Source organism: Lissotriton helveticus, chromosome 4_1, assembly GCF_964261635.1.
Source record: "Lissotriton helveticus chromosome 4_1, aLisHel1.1, whole genome shotgun sequence".
Lineage (NCBI taxonomy): Eukaryota > Metazoa > Chordata > Amphibia > Caudata > Salamandridae > Lissotriton > Lissotriton helveticus.
This window is the reverse complement of record NC_136063.1, coordinates 696,160,995-696,176,233: the sequence shown is the minus strand read 5'-3', so window position 1 is coordinate 696,176,233 and position 15,239 is coordinate 696,160,995. Positions and strand designations below refer to the sequence as shown.

Here is a 15,239-nt window from a genome sequence, read left to right as displayed (position 1 = left end):
TACAACCTCGAGTTTAGCCACTCATTGGGTGGAAGCAAAACATGCCATTTCTCAGCTTAGGTTTCAAATTATCCAACAAATCGTTGTTAAACCAGGCACGGACACTAACAGATTATTACTTCAACGAGAATTGTTTTGGATCCAGACCCTAGGGTCCATGCAACCAATGGGTCTTAATGATCGTTTTGACATGTTCTGTTTTCTATGACGATTACACATCTTGTCTTCTGATTGACATTAGTATGCAGTAGGCTTCAGTGTCTTTATGTGTTATTTTTCACTGTGATCCTGTTATTTGCTTTCTGTACTATTTTTTACCTCAGCAATATTGTGTGGTTTCAAGAAGTATGTTTAAACATAGGCCATGTTGTTCACATTTTTTGGCTTACATGTGGTATTCATTTGAGAATACGTTAAGTGATTTGTTGATGTCACACTTTGTGGTCCCTTTTAACTTTGGGTCATTATCACACTCTTCTTTATTTTCAACTGTCTATTTTTAAACCCTCTTTCACATTCTGTCATTTTCGGGCATCCCTTTTCTGCTCATTCTGAATCCTCACTCCGGATCACCCCAGTAATACACCAGGTTTTTGAAGCAGCTTGTTTTTTATTTTACTTTACAACAATATCCTTCGTGGTTACACTTTCCCAGAAGTCACGGTACTGCCCGCACCAGATAGGCATCCGCAATATCCCCTACTTATCTCTGTGCTGTCGACCCTTCATTTGATTCAGTGTTATTCACCACACTCCAATATGGCGCCTACGGTCCTGTCCCACATTGTCCTTTGTCTATTGCACCACCGCTCTACACCACGCGATATGAAGATCTCTCCCGGCTTGCACCGGCACAACTTCGTTCTACTTGAAATCATGAGCTTCGTGACACGCGATACTCAGGTAAATTTCGGTGGCGTTTGAGCCACTTTAGTCTTTGTACATCGAGTTCCCTATTTCAGTGTGAGTAAAGTGACCGGCATTGTTTTTGTCGCAGGTTTCGCGTTGAGGAATCCGAGCAGTGTGTTGTGATACATTGTTAGATTGGAGGTCATTCCTGTATCAGTGTAAGCATCAGTTGCGTTAAGGTGAGCCCCACTGCACGTCATTTAACTGTTTGCCCAGCGTTGCCCATATTTTTTGACCGTGAATTCATTTGCCACGTTTTGTTACAGCAAACGAACCATCTGCAGACCAGCTCACTCACCGAGTGCGCCTCCGCAGTTTACTGTTTTGCCACATCATTATTTTGCCAGGTATTTCCTGTGCGCTTTTTTTAGCACCTTTACACGCATTGCGTTTAACCTTTAGGTTGCACACTTTGTGCACCAGACTTCTTACACACCGGGTTTGCAGTTTCATACAGTTTTCCACCGCTATGGGGCCCCCTGTTTGCATCAGGTCCTTCAACCCTTGTTTAATCCTTTTTAGTGATTTCTTTTCGGATTTACCACTACACTTCTGGGTGCACTTGTCTTTCAACTGCTCATCAACTTTCACTGCTAGGACCTACCTAGGCATTTCCAATTGAGCTACCTGCATGCATCTCACTTTCTGATATTTTAATTTCCACTCCCATGGATGTCGCTTGTACGATTTTTTCCAATGTATCGCATCATTAGTTAATTGCATTTTGTTTCTCTTATAGATTGCCCCTGAGGAAGGGACACCTATGTCCCGAAATGCATCGGGCTGTTCACAAGCATTGGCAAAATGCATTATATTAATATATTTGGCATTGTAATAGTCATGACGTAATGACTGTATATGTGCATTTATTCATGTGTTAATAAGTCATTTTCAATTATTGTATACATAATCTGTTTACCATGATGATTTATGCATTTCCGATGAATACAATTGTTTTTGCTATATTAGAAGTATTCTGTTATTCATTGTGATTTACAATTGATTACTCACTGATTACATTGTTCAATCCCTTCGGGACATTAGTGCACAGTGCACAGTGTTTGCTGCCACGCTCAGCAGCATCTCTTTTTCAAACCAGAATATCCACTAAGTTTTGCTATGGTTGCACCTATGCTGTTTTTTTTTGCAAGTCTGGCCTGAGTCTTTCTGTGGAGGCAAGCAAAAAGGGTGGCCATCCTATAACTGACTCTAGCATTCATAGGTTTCGGGAAAGTAGAGAAAGAGGAAATATAAGCGAAATATTTGAGTGCCTACAAATAGAGTCAAGTAAGCAGGCAGACTCAAATGAAGCCTCTTTATAGAAAGGGGCTCTTCTGATGATACAGTGAGTAGGGAAGGAAAGTGGTATCAGCAGTAACACAGGGAAGTTCACAGTAGCGGCTGCTACTGACCAGGGGTGGTGAGCCGGGGGACGGAGGCAGGGGAGGGAAATTATCATTTTTTTAAATGTGCTTGCCTTTTCACCACCGACCGTGGCCTCCACCTCTTCATTCTCCGTCCTCCTCTCCACTCAGCAGGAAGCCCCCTTCCTGCTAGAATCCCCTTACCAAACACAACTCTGCTATAGCAGCATTGTAATTGGTCTGAGCGCCGTGGTTCAGTGCTCCGACAGGGACTGGCAGGCTCTGCATGTTCTGTAATATAGCCTGAGTGGAGAACATGCAAAGGGTGCATGCCGCTTTGGCCAGCCTTAAGGCGATATGGGCACTTTAGGGGCAGCCACGACATTGCGCAATGCAAAAGATAAATAAATCAAAAAAGACACACTTATCTTGCCGCCGGATCCAGGATCTCTGCTTATGCTCTCCTTTTCGGACTCGAGGAACAGGAAGCCAAGAAGAAAAGCCAGGCTCCCCTGACCAATCACAATGCTGGAATGCAGCGTTGTGATTGGTAATCACCCAGGCTCCCCTGACCAATCACAACGTTTCGGTGCAGCGTTGTGGTGGGATTTGAGCATCCTGGTTCGACGCTCAATGCTCAACCAGGGAATGGGGGCCTGGGCATATTCTCCACGCAGGCTGTAATGCAGCCAGCATGGAAAATAGGGCATGACAGTTTTGGGTGGTCCAAGATGGGTGACCAAACAGTCATTGCGCACTTAGGAATGGGCAACCCACTCCTCTCCTGCACTGCTCCGAGAGCAGAGCAGCCCCGCCCACCCGCCCACACACAAAGGAAACATAAAATGATAATAAGTAAAAGTTATTATCATTTTATATTTCCTTTACTTTGAACTGCTCAAAAGCAGTGGGGGCGACGCTCCTCTGCCATAACGGGACGATAAGTGATTGCAGGCCTGCCCCTTCACAGCCAGAGAGAGCAAAGCCCGAGTCCGATATAGTCAAGTCAGGTGAAGCTGCACAGCAAATCATTAGATGCTTAAGTGGTACTCAAAGCCTCTACTCATCTGCCTTTTCCTCAAGTAAGAGAGAGAGTAATATTCTATCTTGCTTATTCAGTCTTTTATCTTAACTAAATAACTGGTGCAAGATATACGTCTCTATAAATGTATGAATTTCATTATTTTCTCTTCATGATTTTTTCCCATTGGACCGCCCACTACTCAACAGAACACAGTATGCATAACATAAAATTAACATAAATATAAGGATATCAGTCTATGTTGTCTCTAGTCAGTGAGAACTACTACCACCTATAGATTTTTCAAAAAAGATTATTCAAGTAGATGGCTAATCCTTACCGACTCAAATCGATATTCTTCTATGTGCCTACTAAGCATGAGCGCAAAATCCGCTCCGATCGCGGATTTTGCGGATTTTCGGTAAATCCGCGATCCGCGAACTCTCGCGGATTTACCGAGAATCCGCAATCCGCGATCGGAGCGGATTTTGCGGTCAAAAGTTCAAGCCTGCATAATTTACGATGGCGCCGGCAAGCTGCCAGCGCCATCCTCAAATGGTTACTTAATTAGCTTCGACAGGAAGCTCTAACAGATAAGATAAAGCAGGGGCTCGAGCGCCTGCTTTATTTTATCAGTTGGAGCTTCCTGTTGAAGCTAATTAAGTAACTTTTGCAGGATGGCGCTGGCAGCTTGCCGGCGCCATCGTAAATTATTTACATGGTGTCTGAAGGGCAGGGTTCATTCTGGCACGACGCATGTGCCCTAGTTGCAGCTTAATTTCAGTGACTCATTCATCAGCCAAAAAATAATCGTGAGCGTTGTGGAGGCTGGGCAGGTGTGCCTTGTGCGCTCGCATGGAAGCCCCGTCCGTTTGGCCCCGCCCACACACTCGAGGTGTGCACCGTCTTCCCGCCATTTACCCACTATGATGGACATTTCAATCAAGGGACCCCTGCGCACTTCGGCGCGATTGCATAGCAACACACACTTGGTCGCTGGAACTAGTTGAAGCGCAAATGCAGTGACTCATTCATCAGGCCAAAAAAAATCGTGATGCTGGCCAGAGGCATTTGCATCTTTGACTTTCACGAGCGCAATCCCCGTGCCTTTCCTGTGACCAGGGGCTTCTGTCTCTTAATCTGCTGCTCTGATCGGTCTCTGACCTTTTGTATACACAAGAGGCATGTGCGCTCGCATGGAAGCCCCGTCCGTTTGGCCCCGCCCACACACTCGAGGAAGCCCCGCCCCCAAATCCGCCGATCCGCAAAATCCGCGGATTTTGCGGATCCACGATCCGTGAATCCGCAAATTCGTGAATCGTGGATCCGCAAAATCCGCCCATGCTTAGTGCCTACACATATCAACCTAAAATCTTGAATATACCACAAGTGCACATTGCATCTAACACATATTATCATCTCTGGTGTCGCTAAACAACCATAACAAGTTGACCAATGGATAACTTTGCACCTCAGATGCATGTAACAAACAGCAAAGTTCACTGACACACACTCACAGGCCCATGCACTACATCAAAACATCATATGATGTAGCTGGCACCTAAATATCAATACATTAGTCCACTCTTCCATATACAGCCAACACCAAGCACAACTATTGGGACAATCTTGAATCTGATCAGCTACAACCAGAGGTTTAATGGGTGCCCAGACTCTGAATATGAGACCGAACAGTATATATGCTAGAAACAAACAAATACAATGCCTGTAAAGTAACATTACTTAATTCATTACATGTATGGACTGCGGACTGTACTTCCTCTTGTCATAAGGTAAACATAAACTTTGCAACAAAAAAACTTCGGGAACCATACTCAACATATGTTTCACACTTTGTAAAAAATGAAATATGCTTCATCCTCTATTGCCTCCCAGCTATAAAATGCATTTTATTTGTGTTGTCTGTAAAGCACTACAAACCATGTAGTCTTCCTTCCCGGAACAGAGAAAGCAGAAGCAGGTTTTAGATGTGTGGTTGGTATTATAGCACTCAGTCTGCTACTACTGACTTCCAATTGGAACATTATTAAACCAATGGATTCCACAACCATAATCCTAGTTTTAGGCATATGGCAGATCACCCTGCAAGTGCGTTAACTTGAAAAGAAACAGGTTTGAAGCCGAATAGGGCTTGTATACTGACATTTTTCTCTAGCACCATAGTGATGAAATTGCCCAAAGATCTGCACTGTTACCTGCAACAGCAGAGTGGAGAAGTAGAATTTAGTGGATGAAATAGATTCTGCAACCCTTGACACCAGCAAGGCCGGACTGACTACTGGGCAGTTTGGAATGCTGCCGAGCTGGGGGTTGATTCCACTGCGGTGGGGGCTGATTTTGTTCATAGAGACCTGCGTGTGCTTCAAAATAATTAAAGCAAAACGAATGTTGTTTAACACACACAGGTCTCCATGAACTAAATCAGCCCCCAGCTCAGCAGCATTCCAAACTGCCCGGTAGACAGTCCAGCCCTGGACACCAAAGGGCATATTTATGAGAGGCTTGCATCACCGGTGCCTCCGTTTTTTTGATGTTCCAGTCTCAATCACTCTGCGTGGCTTTGAATGCCCTCATAGATATGGAGTAAAACAAAGCAGTGCAAGTTGCTGCCTTGCCTTATTCTGCATTAAGGAGGAATTCCATGGACGTTGCAGTGGGTTTCTCCACGAAGCACCCATGGATTTTGACACTGTCCCATGTTTACTTACTCACGTAAACCTGGGGCAGCGCCAAATCTTACGCCTCCTCAGAGCAGTCATAACAAGGAGAAATATTTGTATTCCTTCTCATCTTTACCTCTTTCCATGTGTAGAGGAAAATGACTCTCAGGATTGCTTTAGTGCAGGAGAGTGCTTCTTCTTTCACAAAAACAATCCTGCCTACAATGGCGGCACCCTTGCGCAAGAGTACCTACGTTGGCCCTAGGCAGCAAATTGTGCGCCAGCGTAGTGGGAAAGGACAGGAATGCAATCCTTCCGCTCATGTGTGTCTACCTCTACAACTGTTCTGATTGTTTTGATGATGCAGAGGGGTATAACTCTGGCGGTGTAGCTTAAAATAGAAGTCCTGGCATTGCTTGCACTTTCCTGTCTCTGTTTTCACAAGGAGGACCGTGGAGGAGTGTGAGCAGTATGCTGTTGATAACCATGGTTTCCAGAGGACTGCACTTCTTTGGAAAGCTGCTTATGATGATATATTGAAGATGGGACCAGTGGAGGATGTACAGTGATGCTGGGCTTTTGACTAAATATTTATCACGAAGCATATTTGAAAATGTAACATTGGTTACTATTGTCAGCCATTATTGACACTCCCATTACGTCATTTGGTGCGGCTAATTTCCTCTCAATCCAGGTTGGTCATAAAAGGTAAGGATGGGCCTACTCTGGAATTGTTGCCCTAAGTATAGGATGGGTATTTTTCAATGTTTCCATATTACCCAACTTTATTGTGTCATAGATTTTTAACTGAAATTGTAGAGGAATTAAGCATCCTAACCTCGGCATAAGTAAAAAAATAAAAAAAATAGGTTAGCAACAAGTGAGCTGAAACAGATTGTTAATCTAAGCGCCTAATATGTAACTTCAAAAACATGAAATGACACACCAACTTGTTATATCCAAATTATGTTTATTTCTTTAAAAATAAAAAGTGTCTAGAAAACATCACAAATTCATTAGCATTACTCTTTTCTTCATGTTCTCCAGAGGCTGGGGCAGTAAGCCTGCAGCTTCCTTTACACACAACCATACATTCAGACATATAAAAATAGACATATTTACATTTTATTCACACATCATACAAAATGATTAAGACTTGTAAGGCACATGGTGGTGTATGGCAGTGTGGAGATTGTTTGAAACATCATTGCATATTCTTTGTGAATTTAAACGTATTCCAAATATTCTTTGGCAAACTCCAATCAAGCCCCTTTTTGCACTTGTCCCTACATAACTGAGTTACACAATCCCATGAAAGACGGCAGTGTGAAAACGATTTTTGGTCAGGCATGAGCAAGGAATGTATAAAGTTGGTTTTATAAGGCACAGAGTGTATGTTTAAGGATTTATGTTTGTAGTAGATAAGTACCCTGCTTTTTTCAGTCACTTTATGCAGTTCATCTTGCAGCATGTTAACTCATAACTCCTGGTGCCCTATTATTCCAAGCAATGCATACATTAAAGCAAATTAAGGCAAACCCTAACCAACATTGCAGAGGACCAGTAACAAACTATCATGCATTGCTCCCAAGATCCAAGATGGCATTGTGAAATGGGACCTGCTGCTGCCAGGGTCCCCCCCCCCCATATCACATGGGTCCATGAGAGAAGAATTGACAGTTATGTACTTCAAAGAGTCAACACCTCTCAATATGTAAGACGTACATACCCACCCCATGTATATTGGTGGTAAAAATGTAAATCCATACTCCATTATAAAAGTATTTCATTAGTAGTGGAGGACAGAGTCATAAATAAATGGAGGGGACATTGTTGTAACCTACCTGTGTTGTGCCTTCTCTAGATTACTCCTGTACTTGGCCATGGATGCCAGGAGGAAACAGGGGGTATGCCAGGCTCAGATGGCTGAACATCTGTGAAGATGGGAAGTCCTGGAATCTATCCCTACACTATCCCCTAGCATTGTCCCAATCACAGTATTTAGGGCAGGGACCAAAATGTAAGAAAACACAAAGTGGCAGACTTATCATTGTTTTATTTCACCCTTGCACCATGCAAGATAACGTAGGGCAAAGCAAAACCTAAAATGAGTTTTCCAAGCCATGCGAGGCCACTCTGCAAGTCGCTGCCTTGCATTACTCTGCCCTGTAAAGGTGTTTCATCAGTGTAGCGTGGGTGTTCCTACGCATCTATCCATGCATTCTGATGCATTCTCAGATTTACCACCACTGATAGATCAGGGCAGGCGTTAGAATTGTACGCCTTCCCTGGGGAGGTGCAACGAGGAGAAATATCTTTATTTCTGCTCATTGTTTCTTCTTTCTAAGTGTGCTACATTGTACAACATACTTAGAAAAAGAAAACTGCCTTGTAAGTATTGTTTGTGTGCAGGAAGACACCCTTGCACCATGACACAAGAGTACCTGCATTGGCGCTAGGCTGCACTGAGTGCGCCAGAGCAAGATGTGCCCGATATTGGTAAATGTGGCACATTCCTGACCTTTCACACAGCGCAGTAAGTTGTCTTGCTGTATTGCATTGCGTGCATTGCGTGGAAAAAATAAACCTGGGTCAAAGGGTGCACACGCAGCCCCTTTTTTTAATGAATGAGCAAATGCACGTTTTCCCCATTGAACTTCTGTGGCTGGCCCAATATATCAGAAACTGGAATTCAAGATAAATCATTTACACCAGGTCAAATCAAACTTCCATCAGAATAAGTACCTTTTTTAAGAGCACTTCAGAACCATGGACGTCGTACATACATTTACAGCACTACACACTTGAAAGGATGACAAATTTGTGTCAGGAAATTTGATATATTTCATATCACGGCATCAGGATGCTATATTGATCAGAACCATTGAAGTTAAAGGGATGAAGTTGTGCTACATATCCCCAGCGTATTCTCGTGCCTTGGCGCTAGGGATGAATTCCTTACCACTGGGAATGCATATTTCCTACTACATGGCATATTTCCTTCTGCTTGTCACAGTAGAAGTATTCACATTTTCAACTTGCCATGTCAGTGAGGTTCATTACTCTTTTTGTGCGGAACAGACTTGGTCTCTGTGAAAACTGGGACAGGCCAACGCTTCCTGCAGAGGCACGGTTGCGGAATCATAATATCCAGAATATTTACCAATATGGTCTACACATATACATTCTCTTTGGATGAAACCGTTATAGGCAGGAATGTGAAAAAATGTGCGCCTCTGTATCAAAGAATGCACATCTGTCCCGGTCCTTTGAAACAGAGATGTTCCTCCATTTTCCTCGTTTTCAGCTTTGGTAGTGGGCCACTGGAACTTCTCTGCCATGGGTCGGCGCCGCCCTATTGCCTCTTTCCTTGTCCCTTTCTCGGCCCGCTTCTTCCTGTCCCTGTTGACGGCCTGGGGAGCACTTCCGCTCCCGCCCGCAGTGAGAATCTCGGCCCGCAGGGGGCGCTGCAGTCCCTGCTCAGTCCGGGTACACGGAGAGAGGCAGGCGGCCCTCGAGCTGCGCCAGGCAGCAGCCCGACTCCTCGTGCTTGTGCAGCAGCGACATGCGGGAGAAAGTCTTGGAGCAGCTCTTGCACTGGTACTTCTTGACGTCAGAGTGCGTCTGCAGATGCGCCCTCAGGTTAGATCGGTCGGCGAAGGCTCGGTTGCAGTGCGGGCACGAGAAGGGCTTCTCTCCTGAAAGGAAGGAAAACATATTGATGTTAGAGAAATAAACATCTTTACAAATAAAACGCCTTTGAATTCAATTGCATTCATTTTATGTGGAGATGTCGGTCTTTTTTTAACATGGAACTTTTATTTATTTATTTAATGCGATTTTATATATGCACGACAGGGCGAAGTGGGTGTGTACTAATGGGAACGGATTTCTGGCACTGATTGTTAGACATACAGTTCCACTACTTCACGAACATTTTTGCGTTCCCCATACTTTTACTTTTAGAGACTCTACAACTGACCGTGAGATTCTGAATATATTTGGTTTGTTTGTTTTCAGCAGCAATGTGGCGGGGGCTGGGGGCGGTTAACAGCGCAGTTACTGGTATCACGCCCTCCCCGCCACCAAGACAGCATCCTCCCTGGCCCGCTTCATTCCGCTACTGGATACACCACCTGTCAACTGTGCGTCATTCGGATGGCGTTCATAAAATAGCGTCCTAGTGTTTGCAAACCTGTTATCCGTCTCCGAGCGATTTATTCCCCATTCACTTCAGCCCTTGTAAATAATAAAGGGACCCGGTAGGAGTTTACATAGTGACTTGTATGCTATGTAACGTGTATATGTAGTGCTTCGACTTCTGAACATAGGGATGGATGGGGCACCATCTGCAGTGCATCTCCTATGAAACGCACCAGGCTTCCCACACATCTGAGGAGCATGAAAGTGAGCGGGTGCACAGATCAGGGTTCAGACTTCTTTGTGGTGCAAGCCGGACATTTCGTGCTTTGACATACTCTTTCGACTTGGTAGGGATTCTGCCATCCTGAGAGATGCACTGGAGCTGCCCCGCCAGCCTTGTGACAGGGGAGTGGCAGCTTTCAATATTGGTAGATTCAATGTCCCAACCCTGTGGAAACGAACACGGGCAATACAATACGCCTGTGGCAGTGCTTTTAGCAGGTGAATAAACACTGGCCTGTTCGAGCGAAGACGTTGTGCAACATAAAGCACAACAATGCCCCCATACATCAGCACGCGTTCTGCTGCATGTGTATCATGTGGCACACCCATAATTTGATTAATTGAAAATGGCACTCTCTGGTGGTGGTGTGGGGGGGGAGGGGGGGCTGTCTATGAAAGAAATGTTGTTTGTTGATGATTCGGGTCTTGGTTTCTGAAATTTCACTGCTTCACCCAAAACGTGTGTCATAAACCAAACAGGAATCAACCCCTTTGTATCCCAGTGACACTATAGTCCCAAAGACAGCACCTAAAAGCGGGTCTTAATTTGTAAAACAATAAGTCGTAGGGCCCTTGTCAAGAGGCTGCCACAACTCACACTACCTACCCATTGCCCCTGCCACCTCTGCCAATGACAGTACCAACACAACGACTAAACATCACATTCCTACAAGTGTGACGTGTCAAACTATTCCAGGCACCCAAAGCTATAAGAATGGCTTGGGCAGCAGGCATGTTATTTTAAATGTATTTTGAATTATTAAATAACTGCCCTTGTGCTCTTCCCTAAATCAGACAAACAGTGCCACCATGTGGCAGACTGCCATAAGTCCTGGTGTTGACTGTACAGATGTCGAGCACAGGAAATCACCGGCACAAAATAATCACTGCCTAAAAGTGATTTTGTGAATAGTCATTCTATAGTTCCGGAGCATCCTGCGTAGTCTTGAAGCGCCCACCAGTGTTTCAGTTCATGCTGTGGCACAGTACAAAAGGGGGTGGTGATGGACGGAGCATCTGAACCAATCACCACCCCCTTGTGAGGCACAGTACAGGCCTCAATCAGAGGCGTTAAAAAAGATTTTCCTCCACAGGAGGCAGTTCAGTCACAATTAGGTTTGACTTCTGCTTCTTTCAAAGTACTTTTCTCTGTTTCTAATTCAGCTACTTCTGACGCAGCGCCACAAGGCTCTGTCTCGACCCACTTTCGCAGAATAACCACTGAAAACGTTAACGAGTCCAGTTACACAAAGATACATCACGTGGGTAGGGGGTCCTAAAGAGCTGGCATGCCTTTGACCCCCATGGGCAGTCGTGTCCCAAACCATTCGGGTTAAGTGGCAGCAGCGCGGTCCCCTCCCCGCCCCCTCACAGGCTCAAAGCCCGCCTTCATGTAGAACAGACGCTGGCTGTGCAGGGACCGGCAGGGTGAGTCAGGCTGAGCTGTAACCGTGATTAGAGGCTCCGGGGCAGACATGCACAGACGGCAAAACCTCAACGCCGTCTAAGGATTACTTCCAGTTTCCCAAAGTCTCCTACGCACACAGTATTAGTCCCTTATTTTCTCCATTTGACAAATACAAATGGTTTCTACTGGATTCAAAAAGCGTGGCTGTGAGTATGGAAGCCTACAGACCCAGCAGAAAACAACGGGTGAACAGGAAAAATAAAACTCTACCAGTAGAACGAAAATCAAATACAAAACTAATATGCACCAACAGACACCAAACTACAGTACCAACATAGAGCTGGAATCTATTGGGGTTTCTCAAATGGTGTGCATTAGCTGACCAGACCAGAATCTCATAGAGGATATATTCATAGGTGCCTGCAAAGGAATCCAGCAAAACACATTTACAATTGGCCAACTGGAATGTTCACCAGACTCATCACTTCTGAAACCGCTCCACTTGAGAAACAAACAGCTCCCTAGACGTTTGCTCTCAAGATTAAAGACAACGCGAGCCAATTAATGAAAACAAACACTTGCCATCACCTTCAAGGTGCGTTGCACGACCCCCCTGTCAGGTCGGTACTGCGTTGTTTAGTCAGTACACTGTGTGTGTGTGGTGAGATTCAGTGTGTGTGTGTGTGTGGCGAGCCAGCCCTGCTTACCAGTGTGTGTTCGGATGTGTCCCTGCAGCAACCAGGGCCTGGAGAAGGCCTTGCCACAGATCTTGCAAACGCACGGCAGGGTGTGAGTCCGGATGTGCATCTTCAGTGCCCCCAGGCTGACGTACTCCTTTTCACAGTACTTGCAGCTGAACGACTTGCGGGACTGCGCCTCGCAGTGCAGCTGCTTGTGCTTGGCCAGTCCGGAGAACGTGGAGTAGGACTTGTTGCAGAAAGTGCACAGGAACTTCTCGGCCTCGAGGTCGTGGGGGTCGGAGAGCTTGGACTGCAGCCTCTCCTCCTCGTCGCTGATGGGGCTCTCCGAGCCGCTGTGGTCCTTGGAAGACGAGTCCGACTGCGGGGGCGGGCTGCCCCGCCCTAAGGACGGCGGGTATCCGGAGAGAGGAGACAGGTCTCCGGGCAAGGGCAGCAACCCCGTGGCAGTCCAGACTGTGATGGGGTTGTATGCCACCGAGCTGAGGATGTCGGCGTGGGGCAGGACGGGGTAGCTGTCGTATAGGTAAGGTGCAAAAATCACTGCAAGAGGAAACAACGGCAAGGAATTAGCATAAAAAAGCAGCAAGCATGGACAAGAACTACTACAACTACAGGTTACAAGTGATCAAAACACAATGCACTAATACCAAAGTTCACACTAGAACCAGATACACTATTTTACACTGTGCTAGTCTACAGTGCAGTACATTCTATTGCAAAAAAGTGATTTCTTCAGGCGGAGGTACACATTGAAATATTCACACAAATACTATGTTTTAGATGCCCACGCTCTTCTAGGAACTACTGTCTTGCAGGACGTAAGGACAGGTGCAACTCCTAATCGAATGTCAGGGATGCACATAATGTGTGCATGTAATCCAGTGTGCTTACATCGTCCATGGCTATGAAAACAGGTGCACACGGGAATGTCGGGTCCAGATAAGATGCTGTGTTCGTTGTGTTAGAATGTGAAACAACAGCTCATCATATTATCGACACCGGTGTAAAATGAGCAGGTTCACGCAAAGGACTCAGTGCATGAGTAAAGTGCACTTCAAGTTATACCATCGGCATAATTTACAAGCACAACGGAGCTGCTCCGGTTTGGAAAGTTATTAAAATTTAACATTTTTACACTAAAAAGTTTTGTTGAATTAACTGGTGATGTCTTCCTCGAACATCAAATCAAAGAGCGATAAAACAGCCCCACGCATGGTCTATTTCTTGAATTAAAATGCCCAAAATATATATTTAAAAAAACAAGCACTTGACCACCCTAAGCATGCTTTGGGCTGCCTCCGCTTGTACCTGTGTGCGTGTCCCTGTCCAGCTCGCCGTAGTTGGGCTTCTTGGAGGAGTTGAAATGCTTCTTGACCAGGAAGGAGCGCGGCATCTTGGCGTGCGTCGCGCAGGGCTCCCTGGCTGCGTGTAACGGTCCCGGCTCCCTATCGCATGTCCCAGTCAGTGCTCGGAGCCCTCGCCTGTGCCGCGCCCCCTGCGCCCGCTGTAAATACTCGGCCTGTCAGGTGCATGAGGGGGCGGGCCGCCCGGGCCGCCTGCTCCAATCAGCGCCTGCGGATGCAGCGCTTCTCCTCTGCAGCGGCCGCAGCCTCTGCTGGCAGCGCTCGGCGGACTGTGCAGAAGATCCCACCGCCTGCCCAAGTTAGGAGGTCGGCTCAGGTTTCAGCCCCGCCCCCGAGACAGCTGTGGTGCAAGGGGGGTGCTCTGTATGTGAGAGTGCACTGTCCAGCTGCAGGGGGGCCGAGGCAGACCCCGGAACTACGCCACTGAAAAGCCACTTGTTCCGAGTGAGAACTTCGACAGGAATCCTTGTTTTCAATAATAAAGTTTGTGTAAACGAACGGGTGTGTGTGTGTGTTCTCATTAGGAGGTGAGCATGTGGGGCCGTGCCCAGACAGCAGGTCGCCTTGACATTTCGGAGTATCTGAGCTGGCCCTGAAATTAGATCTCCGAGGCTGGGCTAGGAACTGAAAGCTGCCTCGAAATTCGTTTTAGCTTTATATCCCACAGGGCGAGTCGGCTCCATTCTGCAGAGATGGGATATTCTCCCTAAGAACGGATTTTAGTGACAAGAGAGCCAATGGAACAATTCCACCCACATATTTTTTCTAACAACTTGGCTATAAGCAGACATTTTTAATGGCAATTCGGAAGAGAAGCGCTGTAAATAAGCTGTTTCCCGAGCCCACAGTGTGGCATTGGGCACCTTTCCCTTGAATATGCATCTCTGTTCAGCAGAGATGTCCCGGGCAGCTTCGCAGTCTTGTATTACCCACGCTGGCACCCACCCTGGGACCAGTGATGGGGGAGCGGTCAAGTGATGCCGCTGTGCACGCACACACGCACGTGCGGGACTCCCCAGGTAGAGGGGACGAAAGCTGTGATAGCAAAGTTTTTCTGCAGTCAGAGGGACACGCGAGTTGCACACAGCAAACATTTAATTCGCACCCATGTCTCACTGGGAGAAGTAGCGTAGTGCACACATGGAAATTGTCCCCTTTGATTGTTGTTGGTGTAGTAGTAAAATAAAACAACGATCAGGGTTCAATGGGTCCCAGGGGTTCTGGACCCCTGTGCCACTGCACCTGATGCACCAATGGCTACGCCGCCGCTTGGGAGGAGAAGAACACGCTCTCCGAAAAATATGAATGCTTTTCTGATTTTCTTCCCGCTTTGTCTCTAAAAACGAATATATGTTTGAGCGGTTTC

The 15,239-nt window shown here is 46.2% G+C and overlaps 1 protein-coding gene across 1 annotated transcript; it reads right to left on the bottom strand.

Moving 5' to 3' along the window:
• Nucleotides 1–6,925: 6,925 nt before the first annotated feature.
• Nucleotides 6,926–14,013, bottom strand: SNAI2 (snail family transcriptional repressor 2). Its single transcript, XM_078687318.1, has 3 exons — nt 13,818–14,013; nt 12,516–13,049; nt 6,926–9,673 (listed from the first exon to the last, which is right to left on the bottom strand). The coding sequence occupies exons 1-3, from the start codon at nt 13,900–13,902 to the stop codon at nt 9,456–9,458; spliced, it is 837 nt and encodes a 278-aa protein (XP_078543444.1). The 5' UTR covers nt 13,903–14,013; the 3' UTR covers nt 6,926–9,455.
• Nucleotides 14,014–15,239: the final 1,226 nt, after the last annotated feature.

Bases quoted from the DNA above. Each gene is read 5' to 3' on its own strand.
- SNAI2 (XM_078687318.1), bottom strand. From the start codon at position 13,902: ATGCCGCGCTCCTTCCTGGTCAAGAAGCATTTCAACTCCTCCAAGAAG. The intron at 13,050-13,817 runs GTACAAGCGGAG...TTCCTCTTGCAG, and splicing joins GGACAGGGACACGCACACAG to TGATTTTTGCACCTTACCTA. The intron at 9,674-12,515 runs GTAAGCAGGGCT...CCTTCCTTTCAG, and splicing joins ACACATCCGAACACACACTG to GAGAGAAGCCCTTCTCGTGC.